The sequence below is a fragment of the Streptopelia decaocto genome (assembly GCF_964273445.1).
Source record: "Streptopelia decaocto genome assembly, chromosome: 17".
Classification (NCBI taxonomy): Eukaryota; Metazoa; Chordata; class Aves; order Columbiformes; family Columbidae; genus Streptopelia; species Streptopelia decaocto.
Genome location: NC_138672.1, coordinates 2753107 through 2771636, shown reverse-complemented (window position 1 = coordinate 2771636; position 18530 = coordinate 2753107). Strand labels below are relative to the sequence as shown.

General features: G+C 51.1%; 3 protein-coding genes across 7 annotated transcripts in view; 1 reads left to right on the top strand and 2 right to left on the bottom strand.

Moving 5' to 3' along the window:
* Nucleotides 1-3639, bottom strand: part of PNPLA7 (patatin like domain 7, lysophospholipase) — a 122389-nt gene extending 118750 nt beyond the window's left edge. The window contains exons 1-2 of one of the 5 annotated variants that reach the window (XM_082067692.1): nt 3527-3639; nt 2819-2878 (exon numbers count right to left, since the gene is read on the bottom strand). In XM_082067692.1, the coding sequence (XP_081923818.1) occupies nt 2819-2851 (33 nt within the window). In that variant the 5' untranslated portion in view covers nt 2852-2878; nt 3527-3639. Of the gene's footprint in view, nt 1-2818; nt 2879-3167; nt 3172-3407; nt 3468-3521 lie in introns of those variants that run through there. The other 4 variants (XM_082067688.1, XM_082067689.1, XM_082067690.1 and 1 more) reach the window with 4 other exon arrangements.
* Nucleotides 3640-3753: 114 nt separating this feature from the next.
* MRPL41 (mitochondrial ribosomal protein L41) lies at nt 3754-4420 on the top strand. The gene has a single exon (XM_082067839.1). It carries the CDS (start codon nt 3871-3873, stop codon nt 4276-4278), a length of 408 nt encoding a protein of 135 aa, XP_081923965.1. The 5' UTR covers nt 3754-3870; the 3' UTR covers nt 4279-4420.
* Nucleotides 4421-6189: 1769 nt separating this feature from the next.
* Nucleotides 6190-16219, bottom strand: DPH7 (diphthamide biosynthesis 7). The gene is made up of 9 exons (XM_082067694.1): nt 16014-16219; nt 15551-15687; nt 15051-15138; nt 13837-13931; nt 11716-11882; nt 10492-10564; nt 9639-9704; nt 9289-9461; nt 6190-8250 (listed from the first exon to the last, which is right to left on the bottom strand). Exons 1-9 carry the CDS (start codon nt 16149-16151, stop codon nt 7640-7642), a joined length of 1548 nt encoding a protein of 515 aa, XP_081923820.1. The 5' UTR covers nt 16152-16219; the 3' UTR covers nt 6190-7639.
* Nucleotides 16220-18530: the final 2311 nt, after the last annotated feature.

Below are 18530 nucleotides of genomic sequence, written 5' to 3'. Positions count from 1 at the left end.
CCGCAACTGGGAAAAAGTCTCAATAAAAACATCTCGGCGCCTGGTCTGGCACACAAAACACAACATTGGAATGGCTGCCCAGGGAGGTGCTGGACTCGTCGTCCCTGGAGGTTTTTAAACTGAGATTGGACATGGCACTTAGTGCCATGATCTAGTAAACGGACTAGAGTTGGACCAAGGGTTGGACTGGATGATCTCTGAGGTCTTTTCCAACCCAGTCGATTCTGTGATTCTGTGAACTTGATTGTATTTGCCAGCATCTTTCAGCTTTGCAAACAGCAGACAACCAGTGGAGAGGGGTCATTAGTGGAGTTCTATGGTGTCAGGATTCCTAAATAGTCCTAAAACAGGGTCAAATGGTGAAGTGATATTAGAAACAAGGAGGAAACAAACCAAGTCCAAGGCCAGATGCATCCCCCTGTAAGTCTTGAGCCTCACAAGTACTTGAATCTGAAGTACTACACGCAGTTCTGGTCCCAGTTTTTGCCTTCGGTCACTCACAGAGTTTGTTCCAGTTCTACAGAGCAAATCAAACTCCTGCCTGGGTGGTCAGCACAAAGGGATCGCTGCCCTCGCGTTGTCTTCTTCGGCTGCTTTAACGCAGCACATCAACAATTTATCTTCCCAATGTTAGTCAAACTAACTCTATCACTGTTATAATCAGACTGTTATTAGGGGGACAAGTGACAAGTCACAAGAATTTGAGGAAAAATAAGTTGAAAAATAGTTAGCAATGAATACATTTTGGCAAAACACAGAGGTTCTCCTGCCCCTCTGCTCTGCCCTGGGGAGACCACACCTGGAATCTTGTGTCCAGTTGTGGCCCCTCAGTTCCAGCAGGACAGGGAACTGCTGGAGAGAGTCCAGCGCAGCCACCAAGATGCTGCAGGGAGTGGAGCATCTCCCGTGTGAGGAAAGGCTGAGGGAGCTGGGGCTCTGGAGCTGGACAAGAGGACACTGAGGGGGGACTCATTCATGGGGATCAATATGGAAAGGGGGAGTGTCAGGAGGATGGAGCCAGGCTCTTCTGGGTGACAACCAGTGATAGGACAAGGGGCAATGGGTTCAAACTGGAACACAGGAGGTTCCACTTAAATTTGAGAAGCAACTTGTTCCTGGTGAGGGTGGCAGAGCCTGGCCCAGGCTGCCCAGGGGGGTTGTGGAGTCTCCTTCTGTGCAGACATTCCAACCCGCCTGGACACCTTCCTGTGTAACCTCATCTGGGTGTTCCTGCTCCATGGGGGGATTGCACTGGATGAGCTTTCCCGGTCCCTTCCAACCCCTGACATTCTGGGATTCTGTGATTCTCCATGTAAGTCTATTGTGGTCACTTAATTTATTTCCCCTTGACACTATAAGGGACTTAGACAGTTCTGCCACTGTTCAGGCCAGTATGATCTCAAATAACAGCAAAAATAGTCGTTGCCAACTGACAGTCACATTGCTGCGACATGAGGGGAAGAAACACATCACAGAATCACAGAACCACAGAGTGTTTGGGATTGGAAGGGACCTCAAAAGATCATCTAGTCCACAAAACAAACAGATGCACAGACCCAGCCCTCCCGCCTTGATACAGAAAAACAACGAGGGAAAAAAAGAATCTCAAACCTCAATGAAAAACTGCAAGGTTGCTGCATGGTTTCTCAAAAACACTGATGAAAACATGATATGCGTCCCACATCCTATGCGGTGCAACTTTTCAAGCAGAATTCTTGTGGAAAAGCAGGGGAAGCAGCACAGGGGCTGCAAGCCCAGAGATGCTTCAAACGCCTACGCGGTCCTTGTTACATCACAGCACCTGGGATGGGTGTGACATCACTATGACGTCACCACGGGACACCCCAAACCTGCAGGAGCTCTCTGAGGAGCGCGACAGAGCTCACACGCACCTTACAGGGCTTCGAACAATTCCTGGAGGCAAATCTCACCTGGAACAATCCCAAAAAGAGCCTCGCTCCATTCAAAAATGGAGCAGTGACACGCTAAGGGTATGTATTATATCAGCATAAATAGCATTTGTCCGCTTTTTCAACGATGCCGAAATTCCATTAAGAAAATGAGCATTCACAGTAATTAACAGAAATATACAGCTGCACAAACGCTCCTGCCCGTCCAGAGCACCCAGCACAGAACGAGCAGCTCTGCTGCAAGTTTAACAAACGAAAGGCAAACAGTGAGACAAACACCAGGCAGGGAGGGGTGGGAACCCTTATCTGCCCCGAAACCAAGGACTCAAACAGGACATCAGACTTCCCTGTAGCTCCTCAGCACACGGGCTCACATGCCGATGTTTTGAGTGTAGATACGGGATTATCACAAAAATTCAACCACATACAAGTAGGCTGTACGTGTTTTTCAGTTGTGAGAAGAACTATTTCCTACCCTATTATACATAACATTACATATTATATAGAACTATTTCCTATGGGCCTTGTATTTTGTTACTATGAAAAACACCACGAGCCTTGTTGGACTAATTTTTCTATTTATGATTAAGAACAGAACACAAGAAGCCGCCAGAGAATCGTGCAATTCTTCCATCTTTTAGGCTAAAACTGTATTGTTGAAGAAACAGGTACTTAAAACATAACATTCTAACACCTTAGAACATGAATAAAAACAGACACACGTGAAAAAATGGGACCATTCTTAAATCTTTTGGGAGGATAAATCTCTTATCAAGAAAGATTTTTTTCAAAGTATCATTGTATCTAAAGACATTACCTAAATGCTATCAAATTAGGCACAGTAGCTTTCAGCTTCTGGAAATATGGGGGAAATAAATATGTCCAAAAATAATAACAAAGTCACATACCTCGAGGCTGGTGCTGTTGCTTTCTTTATCCATGGCTGGCGGTACATCAGGAGCAAAACTAAGGAGAACAAAAAGAGACGGCTGAGTTAGGAGATGACCGCACTTCCTAATGTAAAGTGTTTTTAACTTTGCAACACAAAGCGAACCAGAACTGCCCTTCAAATCTGGCAGAAACAGACAATTCAAGGGGAAAATCTTATTTTTTAGTGCATTGTCGCTGTCTGTGTGTTGAGGAGCAGAACCCGGCAAAGGCAGAGACACCAGAGCGGCCGAAGCTCCCGGGAAGCGCTGAGTCTCTGCTCCCCCGGAGGGGACCGCCGGGAGCCCCGGAGCCCCCGCCCGCACACACCGGTCCCCGCGTTCCCTTTGCTCCACGGGACCCGCAGCTCCCGGTGCCGAGTCCGGGACACGGCGACACTTCACCGGCACCGCACCGGGCACAGCGCGGAGCCGCAGCCCCGGCAGCGGGCAGCCCAGCCCGGCTCACCCCGCCCGTGCTGCGGCCGCAGCGGGCGGAGCCCCCGGCGCTGCCCCGCTCCCCGTTAACGTAAATCACGGAGCGCAGACGCAAATAGAAATAAAAAACAACCTCCCGGCCGGGCCACGGGGCACCGGCACCTCCCGAGCTGCCGCCACGGGCCCTGCCGAGCCCCGGGCACCCGGGTCGGGCCGGGCCCGGTCCGGTCCGGTCCGGTCCCCTCACCTGCCGCCGCCGCCGCGCCCCGAACCGCCGCCGCCGAGGTCAAAGGTCACCACCGGGGGCGACAGTCGCGGCGGGAAGACCCTGCCCGCCGAGGGAGAGGCACAGGCCCCGCCCACTCCGCGGGCTCCCTGCTGCTGATTGGTGAGAAAAGTCCCCACCCCCGCGCCGAATGGCCCGCGTCCCCCGCAGGTTAGGATAGGCGCTGCGGATTGGCTGGTGCGTTTCGGCCAATGGGAGCGGGCGGTGTTGCCGTGTGCGGAGGCCGTGGCGCGCTGAGGTGAAGGCGGCTCGGCGCGGCCGGTACCGGAGGGGGATCGGCCCCGGTTTCGCTGACCCCCCGGTGCCCGGCATGGGGCTGCTCACTGCGCTGGCCCGCGGGCTGGTGCGCGGCGCCGACCGCATGTCCCCGTTCACCAGCAAGCGCGGCCCGCGGAGCCACAACAAGGGCCGGGGCGCCAAGAAGCTGGGGGTGCTGACGGCCGGCAGGAAGTTCATCCTCCTCAGGGAGATGGTGCCGCAGTTCATCGTCCCCAACCTGGAGGGCTTCAAGCTCAAGCCCTACGTCTCGTACCGCGCCCCCGAGGGCTCCGAGGCGCCCATGACGGCCAAGCAGCTCTTCAGCGAGGTGGTGGCTCCGCGCATCGAGAAGGACGTGAAGGACGGGACGTTCGAGCCCGGCAACCTGGAGAAGTACGGCTTCGAGCCCACGCAGGAGGGGAAGCTCTTCCAGCTCTTCCCCAAGAACTACGTGCGGTAGAGCATCGCGGGAAGAGCATCGCCCTGCTGTGAGAGACTGTCACTGGCTATTAAAAGCAAACCCTTCCTCTTGGTCTTTCTGCAGTGTCTGGTTTAAATTGGCGGTTAATGTTTCGTCCCCGGCTAAGGGAAGTGTTATTTGTGTGTGGTTGTGTAAGCGTGTGGGCGTCCTGCTCTCAGACAAGAGCTGTTTGATCAGACGCTGATAATTAACAGGCGGCAGTTTCTCTCCAGGCGGCTGAAACATCATTTTGTCCTTCTGGGAAGGAATTCCTGCCCTGTGGGAGCGAGAGGACGGGTCTGCCCCTCTCAGGCCGGTCCAGGGTTCCCCGGCTGTGGGGACAGGGCACCCTGAGGGGCAGCAGTGGCCAAAGAGGGGACACAGGGATGGATTCACCCCCAGCTCCAGCCAAGTGTTCCACTGACCCAGGAGTGAGACCTACAATGGGCAAAGTCAAGTCTATACCCTAAGCTCTCTGAGAACTGTTGCTATATTAAATGCCATGCTTTTTCCTGACTTCCCCAAGCCTTAAAGCTTCTCTTTCTTTTAGGGTAAATCAGGATACAGTTACCAGGTGCATCTAATGTCTGTGCCTTAGCAGTGCAGCTGCTTGAAGTTGCAAGGTTACGGTTTAAATTTGAAACATAACTCAAGAGTTGTTACTTTGGGACATTTATTAAAGAGCAGTGTCTTGCTGTTCACCAAATAAAATGGATACAAGTGACATTTACATGGACAGTTGTGTGCAACTGTTTAAAGTAGAAACTGCTAAATTCGAAATGGTTTAAGTCAGGGGGTGTCAAACTCATTTTCACTGGGGGCCGCATCAGCCTCGCAGTTGCCTTCAAAGGGCCAAATGTAATTTTAGGCCTGTATAAATGTAAGTAGTCCTACATTTATTTACTCTCATTTATTTTTTAAGCTGTCAGAAAGAACATGTTTTCCTTGACACCCAAGTGCTGGGTCTTTGAGACTTTGATTCTTCTGTGTCTGGAGAGTGCAGCCCTCCCTGGAGGTACTCGGGGACTTCCATGAGGTTTTCTAAATACAAAGTACTTAAAAGTTCAGGCATGAGGGAATTAAATCGCAATTAAAATGTTCACTTTTGGAGAAAGAAAGCATGTTTACTTTGTTCTCAGTGAGCATCCAGTCTGTGATGAAGACTGACAGGTAAGTCCTTAAAGTGGTATTTAAAAAAATATATAAATACCACTTTTCGGGGCTGGATGGGGCTGTGATGGCAGGTGGGGATGCAGCACTAGAGCCCCAAGTAACCAAAGTTGTAAGCACGCTTGGGCACAGAGGGTTCAAGAACCACATCTGCAGTGGGGTAGAAGGGAAGCTGCAGTTCTTCTAATTAAGCCTGACCTGCATGTTTCAGCTCACCAGCATAATATTTATGCAGATGCAGTTGAGGTGGTGCCTTGACTGTTCTTTCAGAGGTGCCGCTTTCTTGGGGACAGCCCTTTGCAGGTGGCTGGAGCTGTGGGTGACAGGAGAACATGAGGCTGGGGACCAGCAGGTCCTGTAGCCTTTGGTGCTGATACCAGCCCAGCCTTGAAGAAGCTGCTTGAACGACGACAGAGGTTCACTGGACATTCCTCATTTCTCAGGTCAGAGCAAGGACTAATGTCACACATTAAGTGTCCCAGTCTGGTCACGTTCTGTGACACCTCTCGGCTTCACTCACCTCAGGCTCTTTATCCCGCAATGCAATAAAACAGCTTTACAAGCTTTTAAGACTGAGTCACGGCCAAAAGCCGTGTCCCTGCAGGGATACACCCTCGGTGCTCTCACCGAGGTGTGAGGGAACCAGATTGTCCACATTCGCCACCAAACGCCCTCAGGAACTGGCCGTCACAGGACAAGGCGGAAGGTCCTCACGCGGACTAAAAATCATAACAACCAAAGTGAATCATTTATATTGATTTTATTTTAGAAACATCCAAAAATAGGGTGGTTTTTGTTTCTTTTTTTTTAACAAAAGCTCTTGTTCACACTACTAGTATGAATCTTCATGTGACAGCACTCAAGGATGTTTTCTAAAATACACATTCACCCTTGAAAAAGGAGTTTCAGAGCAGTAAAATTCTTATCAGTTGTACCTTGTTTGAGCTGCAGCACTGTTACACACAGATACCTGTTGCTGGTGTTTCTTTCCCTCCAGGCAATTAATTCTTTAGGACCCTCAAGGAAAATCCACACAGGCTAAAAATCACTTACCTAGTTTAAGCTGTATTTTTGTTTCTAGGAAGATAATAGAGAAAGCGTTCCAGAAACAGGGGTTTGCTGGTATTTCACAGTGGAAAAAGAAATCTAATGGAGCGACCATGAGAAATTCTGCAGCCATTCCTGGAGGTAGTCAGGGCAATGTTGTTAAGATTTTGGTTTCTGTACTTAACTTGCTTTGAACTTAAAAGACGTCAGCAAATGCTGCCTGTACTTTTTGGAGGTTTTGATCTTAAAGCTGTTTACCTTTAAAAAAAATGGAAAGATTTTGACTTTGGACCTACATGATGTGTCACTGTGGAGAGCAGAAAACACGAGCTGGGCACCAGGGGACAAGGGGGTTAAGTCCGGCAGTAAAATGTGGCAGGGTCACTGCGCTATTTATGCTAAACCAGGCTGTGCTTGGCTTGGGGAGTGAAAAAGTGAGATTGCAACCAGGTGATGAGGCTGATGTAAAATTTGGCTGTGCAGAGACACCAGAACCCTCCAAGAAACGCCCTGCTCAGAGCAATGCTCCCCATCGCCGAACTGCTGCCTGTCGCACTGCTCAAGTCTGGATTTCCTCCTAAAAATATAATTTCTCTCTACTGAAGACCCCTACAAGTACAACGTCAGTAGCCGGACTGTCTTTGAGCATCTTCTCAAGGCACACACTAGTTTACACATCACACCACAAGCTACACGTGCAGCTACGCCTCTACTCATGGGCTTTTCCGAGACAGGGAAACTTCAGATCACGTTCTACACGTGGTGTACTTGTCTACGTGCAGCAGCACAGACAGGTTTGGTTTGTGATGGAAACAGGAGAATGGGCTCAACAGATTGACTGTACAAATGCAAACCAGCCTTGAAGGGATTGAGATGCAAAGTAAAAAGCAGCAACCTTTGCCAGGAAAGCTCTCCCACTTTGAACTAATACATTAAGGGAAAATTAAATAAAAGCATCTGTGCTTGACCACGCTCCTCAAAGCAAAGGCTTTTCTTAGCCCTGGAAATAAACCACCAGTGATTTCATCAGGATTGACCTTAAAAGGCTCACAAGCTCAATAGTAAAATGGGAAAAGCCCAGCAGAAATCAGAGCCCAAGCTCAGCTCTCACTCTCAGCACAGTTCTCCTGGTCAATGCAAAACTTCAGTTGTTTTTTCCCGACGGAGATCTAGAACTTGGCGTCCCCGCAGGGGTCACCAGGCTCATCTCCCACTTCCAGACATGGAGGATATTGTCATAAAAAGAACAAGTTGCTACGATGCTCATTTCTTTCGGGTTATCTAGAGACCTGGCTGAATCACCGCTTCTGTCCAGGCCCGTCCCGCTAGGTCTCTTCGCTCCCGAGTCAGATCTGCTGCCTGACTCGGGATCTCCCCCTCGCTCTGGGCCCCCAGCCAAACCTAAACTCCCCTTTAAGTCAGGGCTCCCAACCCGGTCAGGCTCCCCGGACAGCTTAGGGCCCCCCTCTGCTTTGAGTGGCAGGGCAGGGCCTTCGCTCTCCTCATCCAATATTACATCAAAAGTAGCTGTAGGAGACTCATAAATTATCTTCAGGTTTTGGACCTGCAAATTCAGTCTCTCGTCGCCTCCGTCTGATCTTCCCTCGAGCTCCTCCGCAGACGGACACGCAGCAGCCGAGTCCTGCGCTGCAGTCCAGGAATCCCTCGGACACAGCCTGGACCAGTCAGCCCCGTAGGCCAAGGAATTGTGCAAGACATAGGATGACAGGATGATACATTCCTCTGTGTTTTCCGCTTAAAGAAAAAAATATATATATACATATGAAACGATCAGAAATCAAATTGTGGTTTGCTGCAGACTGCTCAGAGCCATTCCAGTGTTGGCCATGTCCTACAGGAGGAGTTCTCAGGTTATTTCCTTCTCCACAACAGTTAAGCATTCTAGGAGAAACGAGGCGCTGGCTACCCTGAGAGTTTTTCAGCCCTGATTTTCCCCAGTTCAGTGAGCAGACAGGACAAGAGGGTTTAGTGGGCACGAGGTTTAAGAGCCTCATTATTCCAAATACATAAAAAGGCACAAGAAAGACAAGATAGATCACACAATGATCCCCTCAGAAATACAACTGCTGAGACTGCCAGGCCAGCCTCTGGTTATCAATAAATCATAGATGGGTTCTTCCCGTGAGCTTTCAGAGTCAAACACTTGCTCTGATAGTAAATGGACATCAAGTTCCTCCCTTCCCTACAAAGGAGAAACGTCATCCTCATTTCGCAAGCTGTGCATCTGCCCAAGGCCTGGAGAAACCCAGGAAGGCAACCAGTTTGTGCAAAACTGTATTTGTAATGTAAATGCAAACAGCTTTTAATCACCTAAATACCTTCTGATTCACATGGAAGGCTTATTCATGTTATTCTAGATTAACCAGACTGCACGGCACTTTTTTCCCAGGCAATAACAAATTCACCAGCAGGTCAGGAACTTCTGCTGACAGTGAAGCATCACCTGACATTCGGAAGAACCTCTTTGAACCACCAAGATGACTACAAACCAGAACAATCACGTCAGCAGGTGAGGCCTTCACACCAACACAAACAGGCTTTCTGCCCATGGAAAGGAGTTTCGAGAGATTTACACATGAGCAATGCCAGTGTCTTTGCACAACCCGTCAGGCCAACAGTGAGGATACGCTGGAAGTTACCTCAGGTTGGAATCCAAGTCTACGGCTATGAACAACATCCAGATCTTTCCGGAAAGCCCAGAGATGGAGTTTCCCCATTAACCTGGGGGCAGCAGAGCAGCACAAGAGCGTCTCTGTTCCTCCGAACACTCACCCATGCTTCCGCGGCAGTCCAGGATTTTGAACCCGCTCTGCATACAGGCCGCGAGCAGCACGAAATCACAGGTCGGGTGCCACTTCAGCCTCCAAACGCCACCTTCCACGTGGGTGTCTGCCAGCGGCTGCTTCATGTTCCTGCTGTCCCACAGCAGCACGTGCTCGTCGTAGCTGGAGGCACATCACAAATACACATGAGGACAGGCAGCAGAGCTGATTCAGTGCAACAAGCACAGAAGAAAATAAGGCGAGATCGCGTGCTCCTCACCGCAGTGAATTTCCGAAGAGATCGCACCGTAGCACGTTAGTGTTGGTCACATTAGTGAAGAGCAGCCAGAAGAGACTTACCTGCCAGTGGCCAGAAGATTCTCCCGGTGGGGACTGCACTGAATGCTGCACACCCCCATTGAATGTCTGCAGGAGAGGGAAGAGAGCGCAGTGTAAGGTTTGAGAAGGGAGTCTTCCTTGAACACCGTGGATTTTAGGTCCAAATTACTGCATCAAGGTGTCTCCGGAAAGGAGAGAGAGGTTAATTCAAACTTCAATCCAGTGAAATACACAGGCAGAGTCCCATCAATCGGTCCAACAGCCTTTGACCCACTCAGCACAAATATTTTCTAGTTGTACCATAAACTGCTGTTCAGAGCCCTTAGAATTTCAGCACAACAACTTCATTCCCAGGAGACTTTACTCCCAACGTGAATATTTCCATAGCAATAATCCCCAGTGTATTTTAAGGTTACATACAAAATTTCACTGGAGAGTTGTGCACATTGTTTTATTCATATTTTAAAAGACATGTTATGCCACCAGAAAAAAAAAAAAAGAGACCAGTACTCCACATGAGTGAAGAGTGGGCAATATTTTCTAAAAAACAAGAGATAAATAAGATAAACAAATTTAACACACACAGAAATTCCCAAAATAAAAGTGTAAATCTGTACCTTTCTTTTAGAAAGAAGCTACCATCTTCATGAGTGGAAGTGAGCTATTGGTTTATTAAGTTGAAGGACACAGAAAAGAAAGTTTCAACCTGAAGTTGTCTTGATGGAAAATAAAACAACTAATAGATGTCTCCGCTTCCCAAAGGAGGCAGAAACAGGACCCCACTGTCACTGCACATCTCTGGCTTAGCAAGGGCCACTGTAGCACCATATGCTCCCACGCAGCAGCTGTTGGGTCCAGCTGCAGACACACTCACCTCTTGCTGGTGAAGATGGGAGCCTCTGGCCGGCTGCGGGTGTCCCAGCCCTTCAGCAGGTTGTCATCTCCTCCTGCACAAAGACACACGCTGTTACCCAGTGGAAAAGGACCTGGGGGTGTTGGTGCCAGCGGATGAACCTGAGCCAGTGTGTGCCCAGGTGGCCAAGGCGGCCACCAGTGTCCTGGCTGGTCCCAGCACTGCTGTGGCCAGCAGGCCCAGGGCAGTGACCGTCCCTGTGCTGGGCACTGGGGAGGCCAAACCACGAATCCTGGGGTCAGTTTTGGGCCCCTCACGCCAAGAAAGGCCTTGAGGTGCTGGAGCGAGTGGAGAGAAGGGAACGGAGCTGGTGAGGAGCTGGAGCACAAGTGTGATGGAGCGGCTGAGGGACCTGGGGGGTTCAGCTGGAGAACAGGAGCTGAGGGGAGACCTTCTGATCTCTGAACTGCCTGAAAGGAGCTTGGAGCCAGGGGGGGTCGGGCTCTGCTCCCCAGGAACAAGCGCCAGGAGCAGAGGAAACGGCCTCAAGTTGCACCGGGGGGGTTGAGGTTGGATCTGGGGAACAATTTCTTCCCCAAAGGGCTGTGGGGCATTGGAACAGGCTGCCCAGGGCAGTGCTGGAGTCACCATCCCTGAAGGGGTCAAAAGATGCATGGGACATGGGATATGGGTTAGACATGGAGCTGACAATGTGAGATTAACAGTTGGACTCAACGATCTTAAGGGTCTCTTCCAACCAAAATGATTCTATGATTCTCCCCAAACATCAGCCAAACGGCCTGCACAGTGCACTGAGGTAATACAGTTAACGCCGAGCTGACGCGTTTCAGCCCTGGGATCTCACATTTCACAGCCACGCCAAACGCCACGCGCACAGCACTCGTCACCGCAGAAGAGACGCGCGTTAGCAATACCCTCACTTTGCTAAGCAAAAAAAAAGAGAAGATAAAAAGACTGGACTCTAGAAACTCCCTGGCTCCCTTTTGCAAACTTTGTTGCCAATAGCCAGCCAAAGTAGTTTAAAAGGCACAGCTTCTCCTCATTAACTCCAACCACTTTCTGCAATCAAGAACCATTTTGTCTCTAGCAGAGGCCCCAGCACTTTCAAGAAGTGTGATCCAAGCAGCATCCAACCCTGGAAAGTAAAATCCCAAGGAACACACACCCCTAAACACGGTGCCCCCTCCCTGACACCCCAAAATGAGATTCCCAGCCCTTACAGACCTGAATACACAATATTGGTGTCCCAGTAATTAAAAGCAGCAATCCAGGCCTCAAATTTGTGAGCTTCCCACTGGTTCAGGACATGGACAGAAGGAGCGGATTCATCTATGGAGAAAAGATTCAGCTTCCCCTCTGAATCACTGCTGATCACTCTCAAAGGACATCCGCTGCAGTGCAAGACAGAGAAAACATTAGAAATTACTGAAACCTGTGTCCTAAGAAGCTGTTAGAGTAAAAAAACAGCTACCAAAGTAGAGACAGATAACGTAACGTAATACTGTATATGTTTGATTCAACTAAACGCTCAGAGAAGCCAGCAGGACAGTGGAAGGAATGCACACGCCTATTCAGTTCTTTTTAGCTTCAGCCCAGCCCATCATCTTCAAAACACCTACGTTAATGATCCCCATTCCCTGATCTCGAAGGGGCAGCAAACCACTCACACATGTGAGGGATAAAACAACAGCCTTGGGGCTTTCCCTCTCCTAGGTGCATAACCTGACTGCTCACACACCCGATATTAAATCAATAAACAAATTCCAGGTGAAGAAGAGTTGGATTTGTTACAGTGAGGCTGACAAGCACCTTTCAGAGTCTCTTCCCTCTTCTGGAGTACGAAGCCATGTTTTATTTCCCTGCTGTCACAGACCTCGGAGGTGCCGGCTGATCCTGACCCTTCCAGCACAGCCGCGGTTTCTGGACACAATGTTCTTGGAGCACTGGCAAAGGTTTTGCAGCTCACAGTGCACAGATGTTCTGACAATCCCTGACATAAACCAGGTACCTTCTGTTTGGTTACCTGCAACTGTAGCTACTGATTTGGTGGCTCGGGGCTTCTTTCTATCTCTACACTGTATTGTAGCTACTGAACCGAACTGAATCTCCCAAACTTCCCCACAGGAGATGTGAAGGCTGCACATTCAGCTTCTAGAAGGGGTTATTTGTCTCTCAAGTGACAACAATGACAGGCTTTAAAATGCCTTTTCATCATGGCAATGATCATTTATCTCTAGGTCAGAGAATAAGGGAAGAATTTAAGGAAGAATCAAGTGTAAGTTGGAATTCTACTTATTCATTAAAAAAGCATGCACAAAACCAGCTTTTAATTAGCAAAAGCTATTAAATATTTGCCCTACAGAATCACAGAATCGACTGGGTTGGAGAAGACCTCACAGATCACCAAGTCCAACCCTTGGTCCAACTCCAGTCCACTAAGTGCCATGGCCAATCTCAGTTTAAAAACCTCCAGGGCCGGTGAGTCCAGCACCTCCCTGGGCAGCCATTCCAATCCTGACCACTCTCTCTGCACAGAATTGCTTTCTAATCTCCAGCCTCAATTTCCCCTGGCAGAGTTGAAGCCCATGGCCCCTTGTCCTATTGCTGATGCCTGGGAGAAGAGCCCAATCCCCACCTGGCTGGAACTGCCCTTCAGGTAGTTCTAGAGAGTGCTGAGCTCACCTCTAAGCCTCCTCTTCTCCAGACTAAACAAGCCCAGCTCCCTCAGCCTCTCCCCATAGGGCTTGTGTTCAAGTCCCTTCACCAGTCTTGTTGCTCTTAATGCCCTACAGCATTAAGCACACAACTACCTGATCCCCTCAGTTTCCAGCCTCCCACCAAAGGCATCTGTGCACTTAACATACAGAAAACATATACCCTACCTCTTCCAAGGTACAGCTAACTCATGTTATTGCATTCAGTGACACCATTTCTGAATCAAACATATGAGCAGTTGAGAGAGGAAGGAGCCGCTTCCAACCCAGTTATCTCCCATTTCTCACTGACCCATGTTTAAACTGCCTACATGTGCTATTTTAGCAGTTTTTACGTGGAACTTCACACTAAAATTTCACCCATTTTAAGAGCAGAGTTGGAACCAGCGGATCCATCTGCATCCCATTCTGGTCTTTCCTTTAAGCAAAAGCAACAGAAGACACATTGTCCCTTTGTCACCCTTGCTCTGGCAACAGCAACTTCTAGAGAAGGTGCAGGGAGACAGCTGCGACCACGAAAAGTCTGAAGCCACACAAAGCCACCAAAAGTTCATTCATCAAAGTCCTCAACTTAGGGCTGCAAACTGTCACACACACCCCAACCTCCGACACCCTTCTCTCCCATCCTCACCATTGCTCCCGTGCTGTGGACCAGTCCAGAGACAAGGCCAGACGCTGTGCGCCGAGCTGGGCCCTGAAGCACGGCTCCAGCGTGCAGCTCTTCTTCTACTGGAAGGAAAAGGAGCGGGTTAAGGCTGGGAAGACAGCGGCAGGGAGGGGCAGAACGGGAGGTTTTTCTGCTGAGACTTCATCTCCAGCTCAGACCCGACTGACAGTCTCCCTGCTCCTGTTTTTCAAAATTACTTGTGCAAGTTCTACGACTTCAATGTTCTTCATCTTCCATTTCCCTCTGCATTATTTTTCGCTTTCTGTTTGTTTGCTTTTTGCACATTTCACCTGCCAAACTTACTCTTTCCATCTTCTGCATTTGGACACAAGCTCAGTTACTCCACCAACATCCCACCCGCTGCTGTTGAATCACACCAGCCTCCCTTTGTCCCCCCTCCGTTCTGTTTCAATTGCCGCTGACCCCTCTTCCCTCGGCTTCCCACTGCAGAGCCGCAGGCACGGATCCCAGAAATTCCTCTAAAATCAATAATGTCTTTGCAAAGCACAGCACAGAGCTGGCGCCTCCTGACGAGGGACCCTCAGCGGAAAAAGTGGGTGTGTAACACCCCAGGTACTGCTGACTCCACAGCAGCTGTTTTCCACAGACCCACGAGCGTATTAGGGTCCCCACTAAAGGAGAGATGAAGCGTCCCACAGAAATGTACAATTCCTTAGCTCCAGCACAGCAAACGTGCACGCACAGGATCCCCGCCTTCCCATCTCCCACCAAACCCCCTTATATTTCGCTTCCTTTCAGTGACGTGAGGACCTGACTGCTGAATTCCCTACAGGCTGCCTTCCCCGGGAACGGCTCATCACTCCCTTCTCTCACCAGCCAAGAGCCGACCCTTTCCAAAATTATTCCCTTTTTTAACAACTTTGCGCTTTCTGCCATGTTCACCAACTAGTCCACACTGTCAAGTGACAGTTTCCAGGGTTTGCTTCTGTTTCCTTCACGTCCCCCATCTCCCGCACTCTGCGAGTGGGCAGAGCCCAGCCAGTCCCTCTAGTGCCACAAACAGATTTGTGGGGCTCATGAGAAACATTATCAGAAGACAAAAGAAGTGTTTAGAAAGCCGAGCATACCGAGGAAGCCATGGAAACGTACAGCTTTCCTACGAGGCTCTGAACATTGCTAATAAATCTGCGTTAAACGCAGCTCCCACAGCCACCTACCTCGCTCCCCGTCAGCTGGAAAAACTCCACGGCGCCCGTCGAATTTGCAACGCCAACCATGGGGCGTTCTGCAACAGGAACATGGCACCTAAAACATCAAGTTGAACAAGTCTCGAATGTCCATCTTGCTCGTGTTTAAGGAGGAAAGTCAGCACTTTTATTCCAGGATGCACAAGATACTTCATAAAAACCTCATTAAGAAAATCTAAGGCTCCTCAAGTTTTCACAAACCTACATGGAGGGGCTTATATACAGGGGAAATCTATATATTACTGTATAAACAAGAGGTCCACAGTGTCTGACCACTTGTTCATAAATAAGCAGAAAAGCACATCAGAAATGAGTGCAGCCTTTGCTCGCTGAAGCAAACTGGAGACACACCTCCCTCCGAGAAGCCAGGGTCAGTTTAGTCAGTAAATATTACTGGCTCTGCCATATCAACAGCCAAAAAAGGCAGAACCCGCTGCGGTGGGACCCGAGCGCGGCCAGGCCAGCGTTACCACTTGATGTCCAGGACGGCGGCCGTGTCGATGCGCTGGACCTCGCGCAGCGGGACGCAGGGCTGCTCCTCGTTGTAGTGATACAGGTAGAGGCGCCCGCTGCGGTCGCAGGCCCCGCTGCTCCCTCGGGAGTCGCTCTGCAGCGAAAACCGGGAAGAAAAGAGTCAGTTTAGCAGCTTTTCTACCTCCCTTAGACCTTCCCCCACCCGACCGCGCCGTGCCCGCCGGGAGGAGCGGGGTGAGGGCTCCCGCTTTCCAAGGGTTTCCCTTGAGGGGTTAAAGCGGCCGCAGGTCCCTCGGAGCCGCCCACGCTCACGGGGGGACCCACGGGCTGCGGTAAACGCGGCCGGACCGGGCACGGCCCCGCGGGGGGACAGCGGCCCCGGGACCCCCGGGAAACGCGGTGCCTGCGGCGGCCCGGGGGCAGCGGGACCCCGGAGCGGAGCGGGGCGGGCGGGCTCACCGGGGCGGGCGGGCGCAGGTGGTAGGTGCCGCAGGCCAGGATGCTGTGCCAGCCCTCCACCGGGCACCACTCCACCGCGTCCGCGCTGAACTCCGTGTCCACCACCTGCAGCGTCCGCGTCCGGCTCGGCGCCGCCATCGCCGTCAGGCCGGGCCCATGCCGAGCCCCGCGGCTCCGGGGGCGCCGCCGCGCAGCGGAACCGCCGCCCGTTCACTTCCCGGTCAGGGGCGGCGCTGCCCGGCCCCGGAGCGCTGGGCGGTGCTGCCGGCCCGGGGAGCGCGGGGAGCCCAGCGCGGCTGGGGGCTGCTGAGCCTCGTCCTTAGCGCCCTCGGATGTGGCTTTTTCCATTAATCACAGAATCATTTTGCTTGGAAGAGCCCCTCAAGATCATCGAGTCCAACCACAACCCACCCCTGGCACTACTCCATGTCCCTGAGAACCTCATGTCCGTCTGTCCAACCCTCCAGGGATGGTGACTCCAGCACTGCCCTGGGCAGCCTGTTCCAATGCCCCACAGCCCTTTGGGGAAGAAATTGTTCCCAGATCCAACCTCAACCTCCCCTGGCGCAACTTGAGGCCGTTTCCTCTCATCCTGTCCCTTGCCCAAGCTCTGTGCAGACACAAGTTCCAGCACCCACCGCAACCCACGGGCAGGGCCCTGTGGGTCGGGTGAAGGGCAGCTGCTCATCTGAACCCCCAGCTGCTCACCAGAGAGAAAACCACCACCACCATTCCCTCGGCATCCTCCCCCCGCCGCTCTCAGCGCAGATCCGGGGCTGTGCCCTCTCCGTTCTGCCCCCGTTCCTGCCGGCACCTCGTCCCGCTCCCCGCAGCCCTTCCCCAGGGTGAGAACCGGCCCGGGGCACACAGCACATCCGTACCGAGCTCAGCGCTCGCCTTTTGGGGTTTTCCCATAAACAACATTACATTTATTAACACTGAATTGAACCTGCCAGTCTGTCTTGTAAGATCCTCCTGCAATTCTCCACTCAGCCTTTATTACAGTATTATTACACTGAACAACCTCATCAGTGGATGTTGTCACCTTCCTGGTTCCCTACTTTTTTCCCAATTATTTTTTAATGTATTTGGCATCCAAACGTTGACTTCCCTCCACAAAAAACCCCACACCTCCCTTTTAACTCTTCCTTTCCTGTCTTTTAAACAGTTGTTCGTCCTTGTGACAACATTCCCCCTTTTCCCACAGCAGCTTTTTCCCCTCAAGTGCCTTGATCATGGTCAAGCAGACTGTCCCACCCAACGCCCCTTTGTCCCCTGCTTGTTGAGGCCATCCAAACAATTCCAGCAGCATCACAGCTCCTCTGAACTGCCAAGTGCTGTGTTCACCTGGCTGTAGTTTGCCACACCTGCCCCAAAACTCATGTCAGCGGCTGCTGTCACACTTGTGGGCACCGAGGTCACATCCCAGCCGCAGCTCAGCTTTCCCACCCTTGAACCTCAGAACCTGCGGGTGGCACCGCCTGGTCCTGGCAATTCATTACTGCTCAATTCATCTGAACTTTCCATCTCTCCTAAAACAGACTCTGTTGAGCCCTCCCACTGCTGTTGAATCACACCAGCCTCCCTTTGTCCCTCCTCAGTTCTGTTTCATGTGGTGTTTTACACTGGTTCAATGCCACCCGCAAGAATTTAAGTCTTATATTAATAGATGCCCCTTTTACCTTCACCAGCTTCATTTAAAATTAAATCACTACCACCAAGGAAAACTTAGACATAAAACCCTACAGGTATATTAAAGGCTCAAATAACAAGATTTAAACACCTTGCAATATATTGTATTTGAGATTTTGTGTTCTTTAAGCCAGCCATGATTTTTATTGGCTTGAATTGTGACCTATTGCCACCTGATTTTGCTATGACAGGGTATCTGGGAGGGAAGTATCGACATCTCATGGTGTGTTTAGTGTGTGCGCCCCTCGGCCACCTCGTCACTCTGCAGGTTCCCGACGTGAGCTGGATTTACCACTTCACAGCAGTGACACAAACGTTTCTCCAGCCTCTCCCAAAGGGTCTGGAGGCCCATGGGCTCCTCCCGGAACCACCCGACACCAGACAGACATTCACCATCTCAACATCAACCAGTGTGACCCACCAGCAGGGACTCCCCCAGGCCCAGGAGCCCCAGCAGCTGCGCGGGAGCCACGTGTGCTGCCAGGGACACGGCGGCACGGCCGGGGACACGGCTGGTGACACGACTGCGCTGGCCCGAACCGCCAGAGTTTCTCCCCAAAGCACACGAACCAGATCCACAGCGTGACAGGCACCACAGCTTAGAGACTGATGGTGCGAAGGTGCAGCTCCCCCAATCCCAACCCACCGCACCTGTTGTCTCTCCGTGCTCTTCACAGCAATGAGTGTGGCCACGTTTTCCCCCAGAGGTCTTCTGGAGCTTCTTTTCCAAACTGACGTTCCTATCTAGGAAACCTGACTCATTAAGCCTTGTTTTGGTCCACAGGTGAATCAGGGGTGTGTGCAAACACTCTGCTTCAGAGAACC